This window comes from Geotrypetes seraphini, chromosome 2 (genome assembly GCF_902459505.1).
Source record: "Geotrypetes seraphini chromosome 2, aGeoSer1.1, whole genome shotgun sequence".
Lineage (NCBI taxonomy): Eukaryota > Metazoa > Chordata > Amphibia > Gymnophiona > Dermophiidae > Geotrypetes > Geotrypetes seraphini.
The window spans coordinates 391,342,848-391,356,763 of NC_047085.1; the positions used below are offsets into that span (position 1 = coordinate 391,342,848).

Consider the following 13,916-nt stretch of genomic DNA (forward strand, 5'->3'; position numbering starts at 1 on the left):
ATCTTTTGTGCAGCAGAACCCTTGCAGCTTCTAACCCTCCCTCCCTCCCTCCCATCTCCTGTGCAGAACCCTTACAGCTTCTATCCTTACCTCCCATCCCTTGTGTAGTAGAATCTTGCAGCTTCTATCCCTCCCTCCCATCCTCCACCGATCTTTCCATCTCTCCCCCACTAACTGCAAGACTGAAATACCTTGTAACAAACAGCAATGTCGACCACAATCTAGATAGGCTGCTTCGGGCCTTCTCCTGCCCAGGCATTCCTCTTCTGCATCACTGATGATGTCATCAGCAATGCAGCACAGGAACCCCAGCGAGAGAAGGCCCAAAGCAGCTTGTCTAGATTGCTGCCGACATTGCCGTTTGTCACAAGGTATTTCTGTCTCACGCTTGGCGGAGGTGAGATGAAAGGGTCAGCGGCAGGTGGGAGGGGGGGGGCGGGGGAGCTCTGCTGCCGGTGACTAGGGCTTATTTTCGTGGGTAGGGCTTATATTAAGACCTATCCCGAAAATCATGCTAGGGCTTATTTTCGGGGAAACACGGTAGTATCTATGTAAGAAGTATTTAAATGCATGTTAGAGAAATATGAAGAGAAGAAAGAGGTGTACTGGGAATGCTATAGATATACAAAAAGACAACATAAGATTATAAAGACATATGCAGACTATGGCAAGGAATCACTAAGAGTTCCTTAGTGTTGATGGAGCAGAGTTGATTTCAATTGGTTCCGGAAGGAAAGCTAGGGGATTTCTTCAGTGAATCCCTGGAGTTCCAAATGAAAAGGCTCTCTTTCTAGTTGAAAAATATTAATTAATCCAAATAATAAATAAATTACGATTCAAGTTATTTCATCTCCCTTCATTTCATGCACATTCAGAGCAGGTCCTTCCAGCTTATCTCAGAACTCTAACACACGTTGTGTATTTTCTTTACAACCCCTTTTGGAAGAGTCCAGAATTCACTTCCATATCCTACCATCCAGAAAATTTATATACTCTATCAAAATTCTTCACCGTCCAAAAAGTTAAATTTTCATTCCTAATCCTTTCTTTTACCTTTGCTTGGCTAGCAACCTGAGTGAAATAAATTTACATGCTTTTTGCAGGTTTTTCTTCTGGAGATGTACTCATGGCACAGCATGGTTATGCACTTTTTGTAAGTAGACTGCTACTGTGCAAGGATCCACTATACATTTTTGGGTCAATATTTAAACTTCATAGTCAGTGTTTTAAATTCAGTACAATTATCCAGATAGTGAATAGTACTAAATATCCATTCAGATCAGAAAGTGGTGTTACCATCCAGTGAGCATAATATTCAAGCCACCATCCAGACAGTTCACCAGCATTTTTCTTATCCTAACCTCCAAATACTTAGTACCACTCTCCAGATAACTTTCTGCTTGGATCCACACTGCCCCAGCACTACCCAAGCACTATTTAAGGACAGTCCACTGTTACCATCTTCTGGATAAATGGTTTTGAATATCGGAGCCTTTGTCTTTAGCTTTGGTAGAAAACATTTGCAGACCTATCATATATTATTTGTTTTTTGCTTTGTGGCCCGTGTTTCAGCAGCCAAATCTGGGCTCTCTTCCCCAAGCCTTTATTGCTCCATTAATTGCAAGAGATTACTCACAGTGATTCCTGCAGAGCATCAGAAACCCAGTGGCCAAAGTACCCTATACCAACCGCTAACATACCTGATGTTAGCAGGTTATCTTCATCACTCCCATGCATGAGGGGCACATTTCTATTGCTCTGTTGATTTTGCACATTTAGATTTCTACAATTTAATTGGATGGGGGGGGGGCAAACCTGCATGAATGGAGGGGCAGAACTAGCCCTGCATTTATTTGCCCAAGACACATCATAAATTAATACAGCAAATATTGGCAAACAGAAAATTAATCTGATTCAACTCACAACAAACACACAAGAAACTTGCAGCTTCCTTTTAAGTTTGTGATTTTATATTTCATGCTTAATATTTACATTTTTAAACTTTTGAAAGTTTAACCAACTTAGCCAGTTCCATCATTATATATCTATGCTCTGAAGTGTTTTAGTGCTTACCAGAATTCTAAGAGGGTATCATGCTTGTTCAAAAGTGAAGCACAAATCACTCCAATGTGAATTTTGCAAAGGGGATGTTTAAAGATGGTGGGCATAGAGCATAATAGAAAGGTGTACCTTATATTCTAGAAAAATATTTTAAAAATAGCTAAATTTAAAATTACATTAGAACAAGCAAAAAGGTGAAACTATACATTTTCTGCTGCTGGGATTTTCTGGTTCTTTTCAAGGTTATAACTTTGAACTCTAACCTGTCCTCGTCCTTCTGAACTAAATTGCTCCTCCCCTTGCTATTTTTTTATTTGTAAGAAGAGCCAATGTCACCTGATAATAGGACAGAGTCACATGCCTTATGATGAAATCTCTACTGGGAAGAGGAAGTCTGACAGTAATGCTAGATTATCATGCCATCATTCATTGAATCTACTGATGTTATAATGAATTTGCACTGTGGGACCACCCCTCCAAGTATAGACTCAATGGGGGATATTTTACAAGTTATCTTGTTGCTGGATAGACAGACAAATGCTGAGTATTCTCTTCTGAGATCACCCAACTCGGGAACGGTTAAAATAGCTCACAAATAAGGACATGGGAAAAATATCTTCTTCAGTACATGCAGTCGGCCAAAAGATGGCACTGCTCTACAGGCATATCTACAGGTATAAACTGGTCTCCAGCACCCAGTTTAAGTTTGCAAAATCATCATCAGCTGTTATTGGTATACACTGATTTGATTACTACCATGTGAAAATGTGTTACCACCCGCCTGGATTATTATAATCCCTGTTGGTGGGTATTATGCATAATAAACTTGATGAACTGCAGATGATCTAAAATAGAGCAGCATGCATCTACTGTCTGGTGTCAGCATGATGGAACACATCATATCCATCTTCAATAGCAATAAATTAAATCCAGAATTTAATACAAAATTTTGACTACAGACTATCAAGCAATCCATGGTCTAGCTCTTTGCTTTCTGCCTGTTAGACTCCATCCAAGTGTTCAACTTAGTGTGGTTTTTTGCAGCTTCCCTTGTTACTCAAAGCCAGGCGTGAGGCTACACAGAAATCTATTTCTATTAATTATTTCTATAGCGCTATCAGATATACGCAGTGCTGTACACAGTCACAAAGATGACAGTCCCTGTTCAAATGAGCTTTCAACCTAAACAGACAAGACAGACAAACAGGATCTGGAATAAGCTTCTGAGACTTTTGGGTATGTGTTGTCTTTTCTTTTGTGCAATCTGATTTATTATTTCTAATTTTATCTACACCATTCCAATGCAGCTTAGTAAAATGGCCCTTTGATTATTTACATTTATGATCTGAATAATGCTGTTGTGATTCACCTTGTGATTAATATAAGAACATAAACATAACATAAGAACATAAGCAGTGCCTCTGCCGGGTCAGACCACAGGTCCATCCCGCCCAGCAGTCCGCCCCCGCGGCGGCCCAACAGGTCATGACCTGCCTGAATCACCAGAAGGGGCCCCCTTGCCCCCTAGGTATCTCATCGAAGTCCTATCTTCCCATCAAAGTCCTAACCCTCCGGCCTTTCACCTACACGACCTGGTGAGCTGTCTATACTTATGCAACACCCCAGCACCTCCCTCAGTACCCCACGATCCCCTTTTCCCTCAGGAATCCGTCCAATCCCTGTTTGAATCCCTGTACTGTACTCTGCCGGATCACTTCATCCGGGAGCGCATTCCATGTGTCCACGACCCTTTGGGTGAAGAAAAACTTCCTTGCATTTGATTTGAACCTATCCCCCTTCAGTTTCTCTGAGTGCCCCCTCGTACCTGTCGTCCCTTTTAGTCTGAAGAACTATGAAAAGCTAACATTAAAACAAAAAAGGTACGATTTATATCTGTAAGCTTACTTGGACCAACTTGCTCCACTGAACAAAAATACTTCCAAATCCATTAGAAGCCTCTCAGTTTTTAAGTATGATGAAGCACAGTTACTAGTGCAAGACATAAGGGCACTTACTTTTCTAGGAATTCCTGTAAGCCCTGTCGCCGCTGGTCCACGTGCTGGACATTGCTAGCATTAAAAAATGGAGTTTTCGATGGGAGTTCCGGTAATTCTCTTTAAAGAAAAGTGGGAAAAAAGTTTATTTTAAATTACCTGAGATACAGTAAAAGGGTAGAAGTACAAAGAATAAGCATGAATCTTTTGGCTTGCTAAAGGTCCTTAGTAGGGATTGCACTGTACAGACTACATTACAGCAACCATGCAATGGAAGATCAAGAACGGGGAGGTTTCTATAGCTGCCAAAATGTTATCCTAACAAACAGGGGAAAATGCATACACAAATGGAAAGAAGTTTCCCTTCCATCACCCCTCCCCTGTCTTTCCACTGGTTGTTGAGTTCCTTGTTGCTCCCATAGAGCCAAATTTTCAGGTTGCTAAATCTTCCACAATTACTCCTCCCTAGATGCACTGAAGAAGTTTGGTCAATACAGGAAGTGCACAAGCACCCACAAACAATTTAGTCAAACCTGAAAAAAATAAAATAAAATCTTGCCACAGATTTCTGTGTGAGAAGCTACTAGAAAGTCTACACCCAATCCCTTAAACCCCACCTCTACCCTTCTTTCTCCATTCTAATCTTCTGCCTAAATTTCTGTAAAGTCCACTCTCAGCCTATACTCAAATAACTTGTATCTAAACTAAACTACTTACCGTATATTTAAACTACGGTACTGTTATTAATTTGCTGTATAGTCCCTATGTTTACAATGCTGCACAGACTCGTATGTCCAAGTATTTAAATATACTGTGTAATCTTGTATGTCCAATTCACTCCATTGTGAATGTTTACTTGTAAACCGTTCTGAGCTACTGGGAGAACGGGATAAAAATCTAAATAAATAAATAAAGTTTGCTAAGTACTGCCTCTCAATAGCTGGCTAGTTATAGGAATGCATTTATAGCTGACCTCAAAGGCTTTATGCATGGAGCTTGAGGGAGGGAGGGAGAGAGAAATGCTGTGAAGTGGAGATGAGAGAGGAGGGCTATGCTAAATAGGGAAGGGAACAGGAGTACCTTGCCAGGACTCCCACTGACCAAGTGAATGGAGGAAGGGAGAAGAGAGGAAAATTTGTTTTTGCAGAGGCTGCCAAGTAATCTAAAGCTGCCACTAGCTAGCACCTTGCCCTTCCTCAGCAGTTCAGCAAGAAGGGGCCCAGGTGCTACTCTTATCGTTAATCTTGGATCCTAATTTGAGGACTAGTGTGTGATTAAGTTATGATGTATATTTTCTTTTATTATTCTGAATTACTTTCAGGTTTGAGAGTAAATAACACTATTATGTTCTCTTGATCTCACTTTCTGTACAAGATGATATGCTTGATAATAAATGTGTAAATTTTATAAATAAATAAATAAATAAATAAATTTAAAAAAAAGAAGGGGCCCAGGTGACCACTTCTATCACCTAAACAAGTTTTAAGTAGGAGGAGAGCCAGGAATCAAAACATAGCTGCTACAAGCTGGAGAGCAATTTATTTCACTCAGAGCATCCCCTCCCTCCCCTTTCACCTCAAGTGCTAATATGAAGGATAGATGGCACCTTCTGACCTAATCAAATCGCTCTCCTAACTCTTTTTATAATAGCTAATGTCGCCTGGTAAGAAAACGTTCATAGATCTGATGAAGAATTCCTCCTAGATAATCATCACAAGCACATCAAAATGCACCAAATCTACAGCTTGATGTTATCAATGCTTTTTCTATAGGAAAAAAGGTACTGGAACTCATATAGGGCCAACCTTACGGACTGGGTTGCTATACTGTATATGGCTCCACCCCTACAACAGCCACACCTCTTTTACCAGCCATGGAGCACATAATAGGTACCATTGAAAATAGTACACCAGTCCCTATGTCCAACAAAACAAAAATAGAGTCATTTGGCCTGAATCAGGAAGCATTATCTTTGTCACAGGGCCAGAACATAAGAATTGCCGCTGCTGGGTCATACCAGTGGTCCATCGTGCCCAGCAGTCTGTTCACGCGGAGGCCCTTAGGTCAAAGACCAGTGCCCTGATTGAGTCTAGCCTTACCTGTGTACGTTCCGGTTCAGAAGGAACTTGCCTAACCTTGTCTTGAATCCCTGGAGGGTGCTATCACCTTTAACAGCTTCTGGAAAAGCATTCCAGATTTCTACCACTCTCTGGGTGAAGAAGTTTTCCTTACGTTTGTATGGAATCTATTTCCTTTTAACTTTAGAGAGTGCCCTCTCGTTTTCTCTACCTTGGAGAGGGTGAACAACCTGTCTTTATCTACTAAGTCTATTCCTTTCATTATCTTGAATGTTTCGATCATGTCCCCTCTCTGTGTCTCCTCTTTTCAAGGGAAAAGAGGCCCAGTTTCTCTAATCTCTCACTGCATGGCAATTCCTCCAGCCCTTTAACCATTTTAGTCGCCCTTCTCTAGACCCTTTTGAGTAGTACAATGTCCTTCTTCATGTACGGCAACCAGTGCTGGATGCAGTATTCCAGGTGGGGGCGTACCATGGCCCAGTACAGCAGCATGATAACCTTCTCCGATCTGTTTGTGATTCCCTTCTTAATCATTCCTAGCATTCTGTTTGCCCTTTTCGTCGCTGCCGTGCATTGCGCAGACAGCTTCATTGACTTGTCTACCAGTACTCCTAAGTCTCTTTCCTGGGGGGGTCTCTCCAAGTACTGCACAGGACATCCTGTATTTGTGTATAAGATTTTTGTTACCGACATGCATCACCTTAAACTTATACATGTTAAACCTCATTTGCCATGTTGCGGCCCATTCCTCGAGCGTGTTTATGTCGCGTTGCAGATCTTCGCTACTCTGAATAACATTGTATCGTCCGCAAATTTAATCACCTCGCTTGTAGTACCAATTTCCAGGTCGTTTATAAAGATGTTGAAAAGCACAGGCCCGAGCACCACACTCTACGGCGTTCCACTAGTGACGTTTTTCCAGTCCGAGTATTGTTCATTTACCCCCACTCTTTGTTTCCTATCCGCTAACCAGTTTTTAATCCACGTGAGCATTTCACCCTCGATTCCATGTTTTGCAATTTTTCGAAGCAGTCATTCATGCGGGACCTGTCGAATACCTTTTGAAAATCCAGATATACAATGTCGACCGGGTCACCCTTGTCTATCTGCCTGTTTACTCCCTTGAAGAAGTGCAGTAAGTTCGTCAAGTAAGATATTCCTTTGCTAAAGCCGTGCTGGCTGGTCCTCATCAGATTGTGTCCATCAAGGTGATCAATGATGCGGTCCTTTATCAGCACCTCTACCATCTTTCCCAGTACCGATGTCAGACTCACAGGTCTGTAGTTTCCCAGATCTCCCCTCGAACCTTTCTTGAAGATCGGCGTAACATTAGCCACTTTCCAATCTTCCGGAATCCTTCCTCATTTAATCAACAGATTGGCTATTAGTTGAAGCAGTTCAGCTATAACCCCTTTCAATTCCTTGATTACACTTGAATGAATGCCGTCCGGTCCCGGGGATTTATCATTTTTAAGCCTATCAATCTGCCTGCACACCTCTTCGAGACTGACCGTCATCCCTGTCAGTTTCCCATCTTCATTTCCTGCATATAGCCTGTCGGCTTCTAGTATATTGTATATATCGTCTTCGGTAAATCCAGACGCAAAAAATGTGTTCAGTTTGTCGGCGATGGCTTTGTCCTCCTTTAGTATTCCCTTTATTCCATGGTCATCCAACGACCCCACCACTTCTTTCACAGGTCATTGCCCCTTAATATATCGAAAGAACGGTTTGACGTTTTTTGCCTCTTTGGCTATTATTTCCTCGTAGTCTCTTTTGGCCCCTCTTAACGCTTTATGGCACCTTCTTTGATGTTGTTTATGCTTTTTCCAGTTTTTGTCCGTTTTTGCCCTTTTCTATTCCTTAAACAAAGTCTTCTCGTCTCTGATCACTTCCTTCACTTCTACAATGAGCCACGCCAGTTCCTTGTTCTTTTTCCTCTTGGATCCCTTGTTGATACGCGGTATATATAGATTTTGTGCCTCGCTGACTGTGTCCATACAAAGGGACCATACTTGCTCTAGCGTTTTTACAGTGCTTATTCTCTTCTTAATCTTCCTCCCCACCATGATTCTCATCCCTTTGTAATTCCCTTTTCAGAAGTTCAGTGCCGTGGTCGTCGTTCTGGATCGATGTTTTGCCCCTGTCTCCAAGTTGAAGTGGATCATATTGTGATCACTGTTTCCCAGCATCTCATCTATATCTACACCTTGCGGAGGACCTCATAGTCCATTTAGAATTAAGTACAGAATTGCATTTCCTCTCTTATTTTTCTTGATAAGTTGTTCCAGGAAGCAATCACCTACAGCATCCAGGAACTTGGTCTCCCTACTGCAGCCGGAGGTGTCTAGGCTCCAATCTATCCCGGATAATTGAAGTCACTCATGTTAACTGCGTTGCCTCCCTTGCAGTTGCAATTAATCTCGTCTGTCATTTTTCTATCAGTTTCTTTGGACTGTCCTGGGGGTCGGTAGTAGATGCTGATCTTTGTTTCCATTCTATTTGTTCCCGGTATTTTGTCCTATAGAGATTCTACCTTATTTTTCGTTTCTGGCGTGATCGCTCCGGTAGACTCGATTTCCTCTTTGATGTATAGGGAAATACTCCCACCTTTTTGTCCTACTCTGTCTCTGTGGTATAGCTTGTATCCCGGTAGCACAGTGTCCCAGACGTTTTCCTCGTTCCACCATGTTTCCGTAATGCCGATGATGTGAAGGCTATCTTTTTGTGCCATAGCTTCCAATTCCACTATCTTATTCCTTAGGCTCCTTGCATTTGTGTACATACACTTGAGTTTGCGGCCTGTTACTTTTTTGCATTTCCTTCCCTCTTATGTCCCTTTCGATCCGTCAGGATTTCTATCTTGCCTATGATCCGGTGAGTCTTCCCCGCAATCTTCCTGGGTATACCAGTTTGCGAACTATTGACGCTTGGTCGACTGTCAGCTTTCCCCTTCTTCCTAGTTTAAAAACTTCTCAATTTCTCACTTGATGTTGCTTGCAAGTAGCCTCGTTCTGTCTCCGCTGAGGTGGAGTCCATCCTTCCTGTATAGCTTGCTCTTCCCCCAGATCATCATCTAGTTGCGCACGAAGTGGAATCTTTCTTCCTTGCACCAGCGTCTCATTCATTCGTTGCTGCTTGCAGCTCCATCTGACTCTTCTCGTCAACCCTGGGTACCAGCAAGATCTCCAAAAATTCTACCCTCAGCGTTCTGATCTTCAGCTTCCTTCCTAGCATCCGGAACTGGTCCTTCAGTGTTTCCCTGCTGTAGTTCCTGTTGCTCATGTTTTGGCCCCACATGGATCACCACCGCTGTACCTTCCGCGCTGTCGATGATCCTGTCGATGCAGCTCACTATATCTTCTACCTTGGCTCCCAGTAAGCAGGTCACCAACCGATCGTTTCTTCCTCCCACTCTGTGACTGTCGACTTGTCTGATGATGGAGTCCCCCACGATGATTGCTGTCCTCTCTATCTTCTCTTGTCTCTCTAGCCGCAAGTCCGTGTCCCCGGTGTATGTTCAGCTTCCTTCCATATTTGTCCTAAGTTTGTGCTCCCTCCCTCTCAAGTCCCAACACGTCCTTCTCCCTCCCTCCTTTCCTTCTGTGGCATGGGTGTTTACCTTCAGGCCGGCTCCCTCCTCACTGCTACAGTCATTTTTTTGCTCAAAGCCACAGGCAGCGGCTCCTATGCGTCTCCTGCGGCTGATCTGGAAGCCTTCTCTCTGATGTCGTCAGCCAGAAAGTAAACACCCAGGGGGTGGCAGAGGAACATGCCACATCGGCCCTCAAGCTGGGCCGCACGAAACGCCGCATCACCCTCGAGCTGGGACACACAAAATACCTCCTTTGGCCAGGCCGTGGGTTGGACACCCCTGCTCTAGTCCTTAGTCTCTTTCATTTCTCATCTACCTATTTGATTTTACAATCAACCTCTCATTTCTTCTGCAGCATTCCCTTTGCTCCCTTGTCTCAGTTACCGACAGATCTAAACTTGTTGTTTTTTTCTGATCTCTTAAACCTGTTTTATTTTTTTGCATAGCCAAGTGATGTTAGTGCATCAATCACTTGGCTAATTTGCATGGGATTTTAGTTAATTTTCATAGTTGCATCGGAAAATGGGCGATCGAGAGGAAAAACACGCGGTGAGCCATTTTGTGAATCAGGTCGGTAATAGTGATCGTCGCTAAAGCTGTTAAACCTGTTTAACGATGATTGCTGATTTTAGTGCATCTAGCCCTTTGTCGGCACTTTGAATGAAGTTTCATTCGCATTCACGTCATCTTTTTTTGGCGTGAAATATACTTCAAATTCACTTGCAATTGCATTCCCTTTCACCGATTGTTTTGGTTGGCAAACACATAGCTTGGTGTATGATCACTCTCTCATTTAGCATCCCAATTTTAGCTCTCACACAGCTCAGACATAGAACTATCCTTACTCGCTTTTGGGTTTTTTTTATATTTGCCATATAAAACACAGTTACTCACATGTAGAAGTTATCCGAGGGCAACAGGCAGATATTCTTAATGTGGGTGACGTCATCCACGGAACCCAGCACAGACAGTGCAAAAGTCTCTGCTTTCCCACACAATGTTGGCTTGTGGGAGATTCAGTTCAGTAACAAAAGCTAAGAAGCCAACTAGGGGAGGTGGGAGGTATGCGAGAATATCTGCCTCCTGCCCTTGGATAATACCTGCTATAGGTGAGTGTGTTTTATCCGAGGACAAGCAGGCAACATATTCTCACATGTGGGACTCCCTAGCTGCCAAGATCATGCCTCTAAGAGGGCTATTGGCAACTACCAAACCAAACGGTTTGGAAGGAAGTTGGCACCTAAATAGAGAATAAAGTTTTGTAGAACTGCTTGGCTGAAAAAAAAATATCCTGTCTGGAATGATTTGCCAAAGAATAGTGGGATGTGAACGTGAGAACTGAGGAACAGGCAGCTGCTTTAAAGATATCCTCAATGAGAGTAGAACAGTGGTTCCCAAACTGTCCTGGAGAACCAAGTCAAATTTTCAGGATAGCCCTAATGAATATGCATGGGACAAATTTATATGACTAAATACTACACCTAGGGACCAGGGTCAGTTTAACTCAAATATTCAATTCAAATCAGAACCCTACACAGAAATAGTTACACCCTCTGCAACACTAAAAGGCTTTAATCACACCCATTCATCATCCACACAACATAACATAGAACAGCAGGACAAAAACCAAAAAGGAAAAAGTGGAGAAAAAGCCTCAGTTCTACTTCATCTAGCAAAAAACTCCACTTCTTCAAAAACAACATTCCTGCATATGAACAGTAGTGATCTGTGAAGTGGAATGAGAGCCTGAGAAGCATGGTGGGTCTGGAAAGTCTGCATGTGAAGCAGTGGAACCGATACCCCTGACGCAGCGAGACAGAAGCGAAACGGAGGGTTCCCCATTGGGTTTATTGGCTGCCAGGCCCAGGAGGAGAAGTTTTGTATTGTGAAGTGCCTGGATGCCAGTAGCAGCTAAGTGGTTTTTCCTTTTTTATCTGCCTCTTGTGCTTTATCCTGGACTGTAGTGTTGCAGTTCTTACTTGCCCACAATATCACCATTTGGGGCGGTGTGCCCCGGCATGCTGTTTGATATCACTCTGCAAGCTATCACAGTTCTTTTTTCTTATATTTTTTGTTCATATGCAGGAGTGTTGTTTTTGAAGAAGTGGAGTTTTTTGCCAGATGAAATAGAACTGAGGCTCTTTCTCCACAGATTTATATGCCCATCATCTCCATCATATGCAAATCTCTCTCATGCTTATTCATTAGAGCTATCCCGAAAACCCAACTGGCTGATGGTCCTCCAGAACAGGGTTGGGAATAGAATGTAGATGAGCTACTGAAATCTTCATTGCTCAAACTTTGTGTGCCGTGACATGGCCTCCAAGCCTCCACCCAATCCAAGTAGTAAGTAAGAGTATGTTTACAGTCCATATGTATGGAATGCCGCTTCACCAGGGTGAGAATGTGGTCTTGGAAAGAATACCAGGAGAACTATGGACTGATTTAAATGAAACTTCAAGACAACCTTCAGGAGGAAAAGAAGGCCGCTTTGGTTCTCAAAAGTAGTAGCTGAGAAGGTAAGGAATAAGAGGTTAGCTTTCATAAACTACAAAAGATCACAGAAAGAGGAAGACAAGCAAAAATATCTGGAAAAGTTAAGAGAGACTGGTCATGTATTCAGGAAAGCAAAGATGCAAATAGAAGAAAAAATAGATGACAAGGTAAAACGGGGAGAAAAGACTTTTTAGACATATTAGTGATAACAAGAAGTGCAAAAGTGGCATTGTGAGACTCAAAGGTGAAGGTGAGGAATATGTAGAAGCTGATAAAGAAAAGGCTGAATTGCTTAACAAAAATTTCTGTTCTGTGTTCACAGCTGAAGCGCTGAGAGCGGGACCGCAGAAGACAAACGTGAATAGGGATGGAGGAGTAATAGACCCTGATCAATTTTCAGAGGGTTGAGATCATGAGGAGCTAACTAAAATAAAGGTAGATAAAGTGATGGGACCGGATGGTGTACATCCGAGGGTGCTGAAGGAACTTATTAGGGAAGTTCTGGTAGCTCCACTGACTGACCTTTTCAACGAGTCTCTAGAGTCGGGAGTGGTACCAGAGGACTGGAGAAGGGCGGATGTGGTCCCTCTCCACAAAAGATGAAGTAAGAAAGTAGGGAATTACATGCCGGTAAGTCTGACTTCTGTGGTAAGCAAATTAATGGAAACACTTTTAAAACAGAGAATGGTCAAGTTTATAGAATCCTTCGGATTAAAGGACCGGAGGCAATATGGATTCATTAGAGGTAGGTCTTGTCAGACAAATCTGATCAATTTCTTTGACTGGGTGACCAGAGAATTGGACAGAGGATGTGCACTAGATGTGGTGTATTTAGATTTAAGCAAAGCCTTTGACAGTGATGGGCTGGGTCAAGAACTGGTTGAGTGGAAGGCGACAGAGGGTAGTGATCAATGGAGATCATTCTGAGGAAAGGGATATTACCACTGGTGTGCCTCAAAGTTCTGTTCTTGGGCCTGTTCTTTTTAAAATCTTTAAAAACAATATTGCCGAAGGGTTGTCAGATAAGATTTGCCTCTTTGCGAATGATACCAATATCAGCAACAGAGTAGACACCCAGGATGGTGTGAATAACATGAAGAAAGACCTGGCAAAGCTTGAAGAATGGTCTGAAATTTGGCAGCTAAAATTTAATGCTAAGAAATGCAAGGTCATGCATTTGGGTTGCAAAATCCCAAGGGAACGGTACAGTTTAGGGGGTGAAGAATTTATATTCATGACAGAAGAGTGTGACTTGGGTTGTGATTGTATGTGATGATCTTAAGGTGGCCAAACAGGCTGAAAAGGTGACGGCAAAAGCTAGAAAGATGCTAGGTTGCATAGGAAGAGGTATAGCCAGTAGGAAAAAGGGGGTTAATGATGCCCCTGTAAAAGACTTTGGTAAGATCTCATTTAGAATATTGTTTACAGTTCTAGAGGCCGCACCTTCAAAAAGATATAAAAAGGATGGAGTCGGTTCAGAGGAAAGCTACTAAAATGGTATGTGGTCTTCATCATAAGACGTATGGGGACAGACTTAAAGATCTCAATCTGTATACTTTGGAGGAAAGGCGGGAGAGAGGAGATATGATAGAGATATTTAAATACCCATGTAATGTAAATGCGCATGAGTCAAGTCTCTTTCATTTGAAAGGAAATTCTGCAAGAGAAGGCATAGGATGAAGTTAAGAGATG

The 13,916-nt window shown here is 42.5% G+C and overlaps 1 protein-coding gene across 2 annotated transcripts in view; it reads right to left on the minus strand.

Moving 5' to 3' along the window:
- SNX10 (sorting nexin 10) overlaps positions 1-13,916 on the minus strand; it is a 132,467-nt gene that overhangs the window by 49,048 nt on the left and 69,503 nt on the right. For both annotated transcript variants that reach the window (XM_033930791.1, XM_033930790.1), the window contains exon 5: positions 4,077-4,175. In XM_033930791.1, the coding sequence (XP_033786682.1) occupies positions 4,077-4,175 (99 nt within the window). The remainder of the gene's footprint in view (positions 1-4,076; positions 4,176-13,916) is intronic.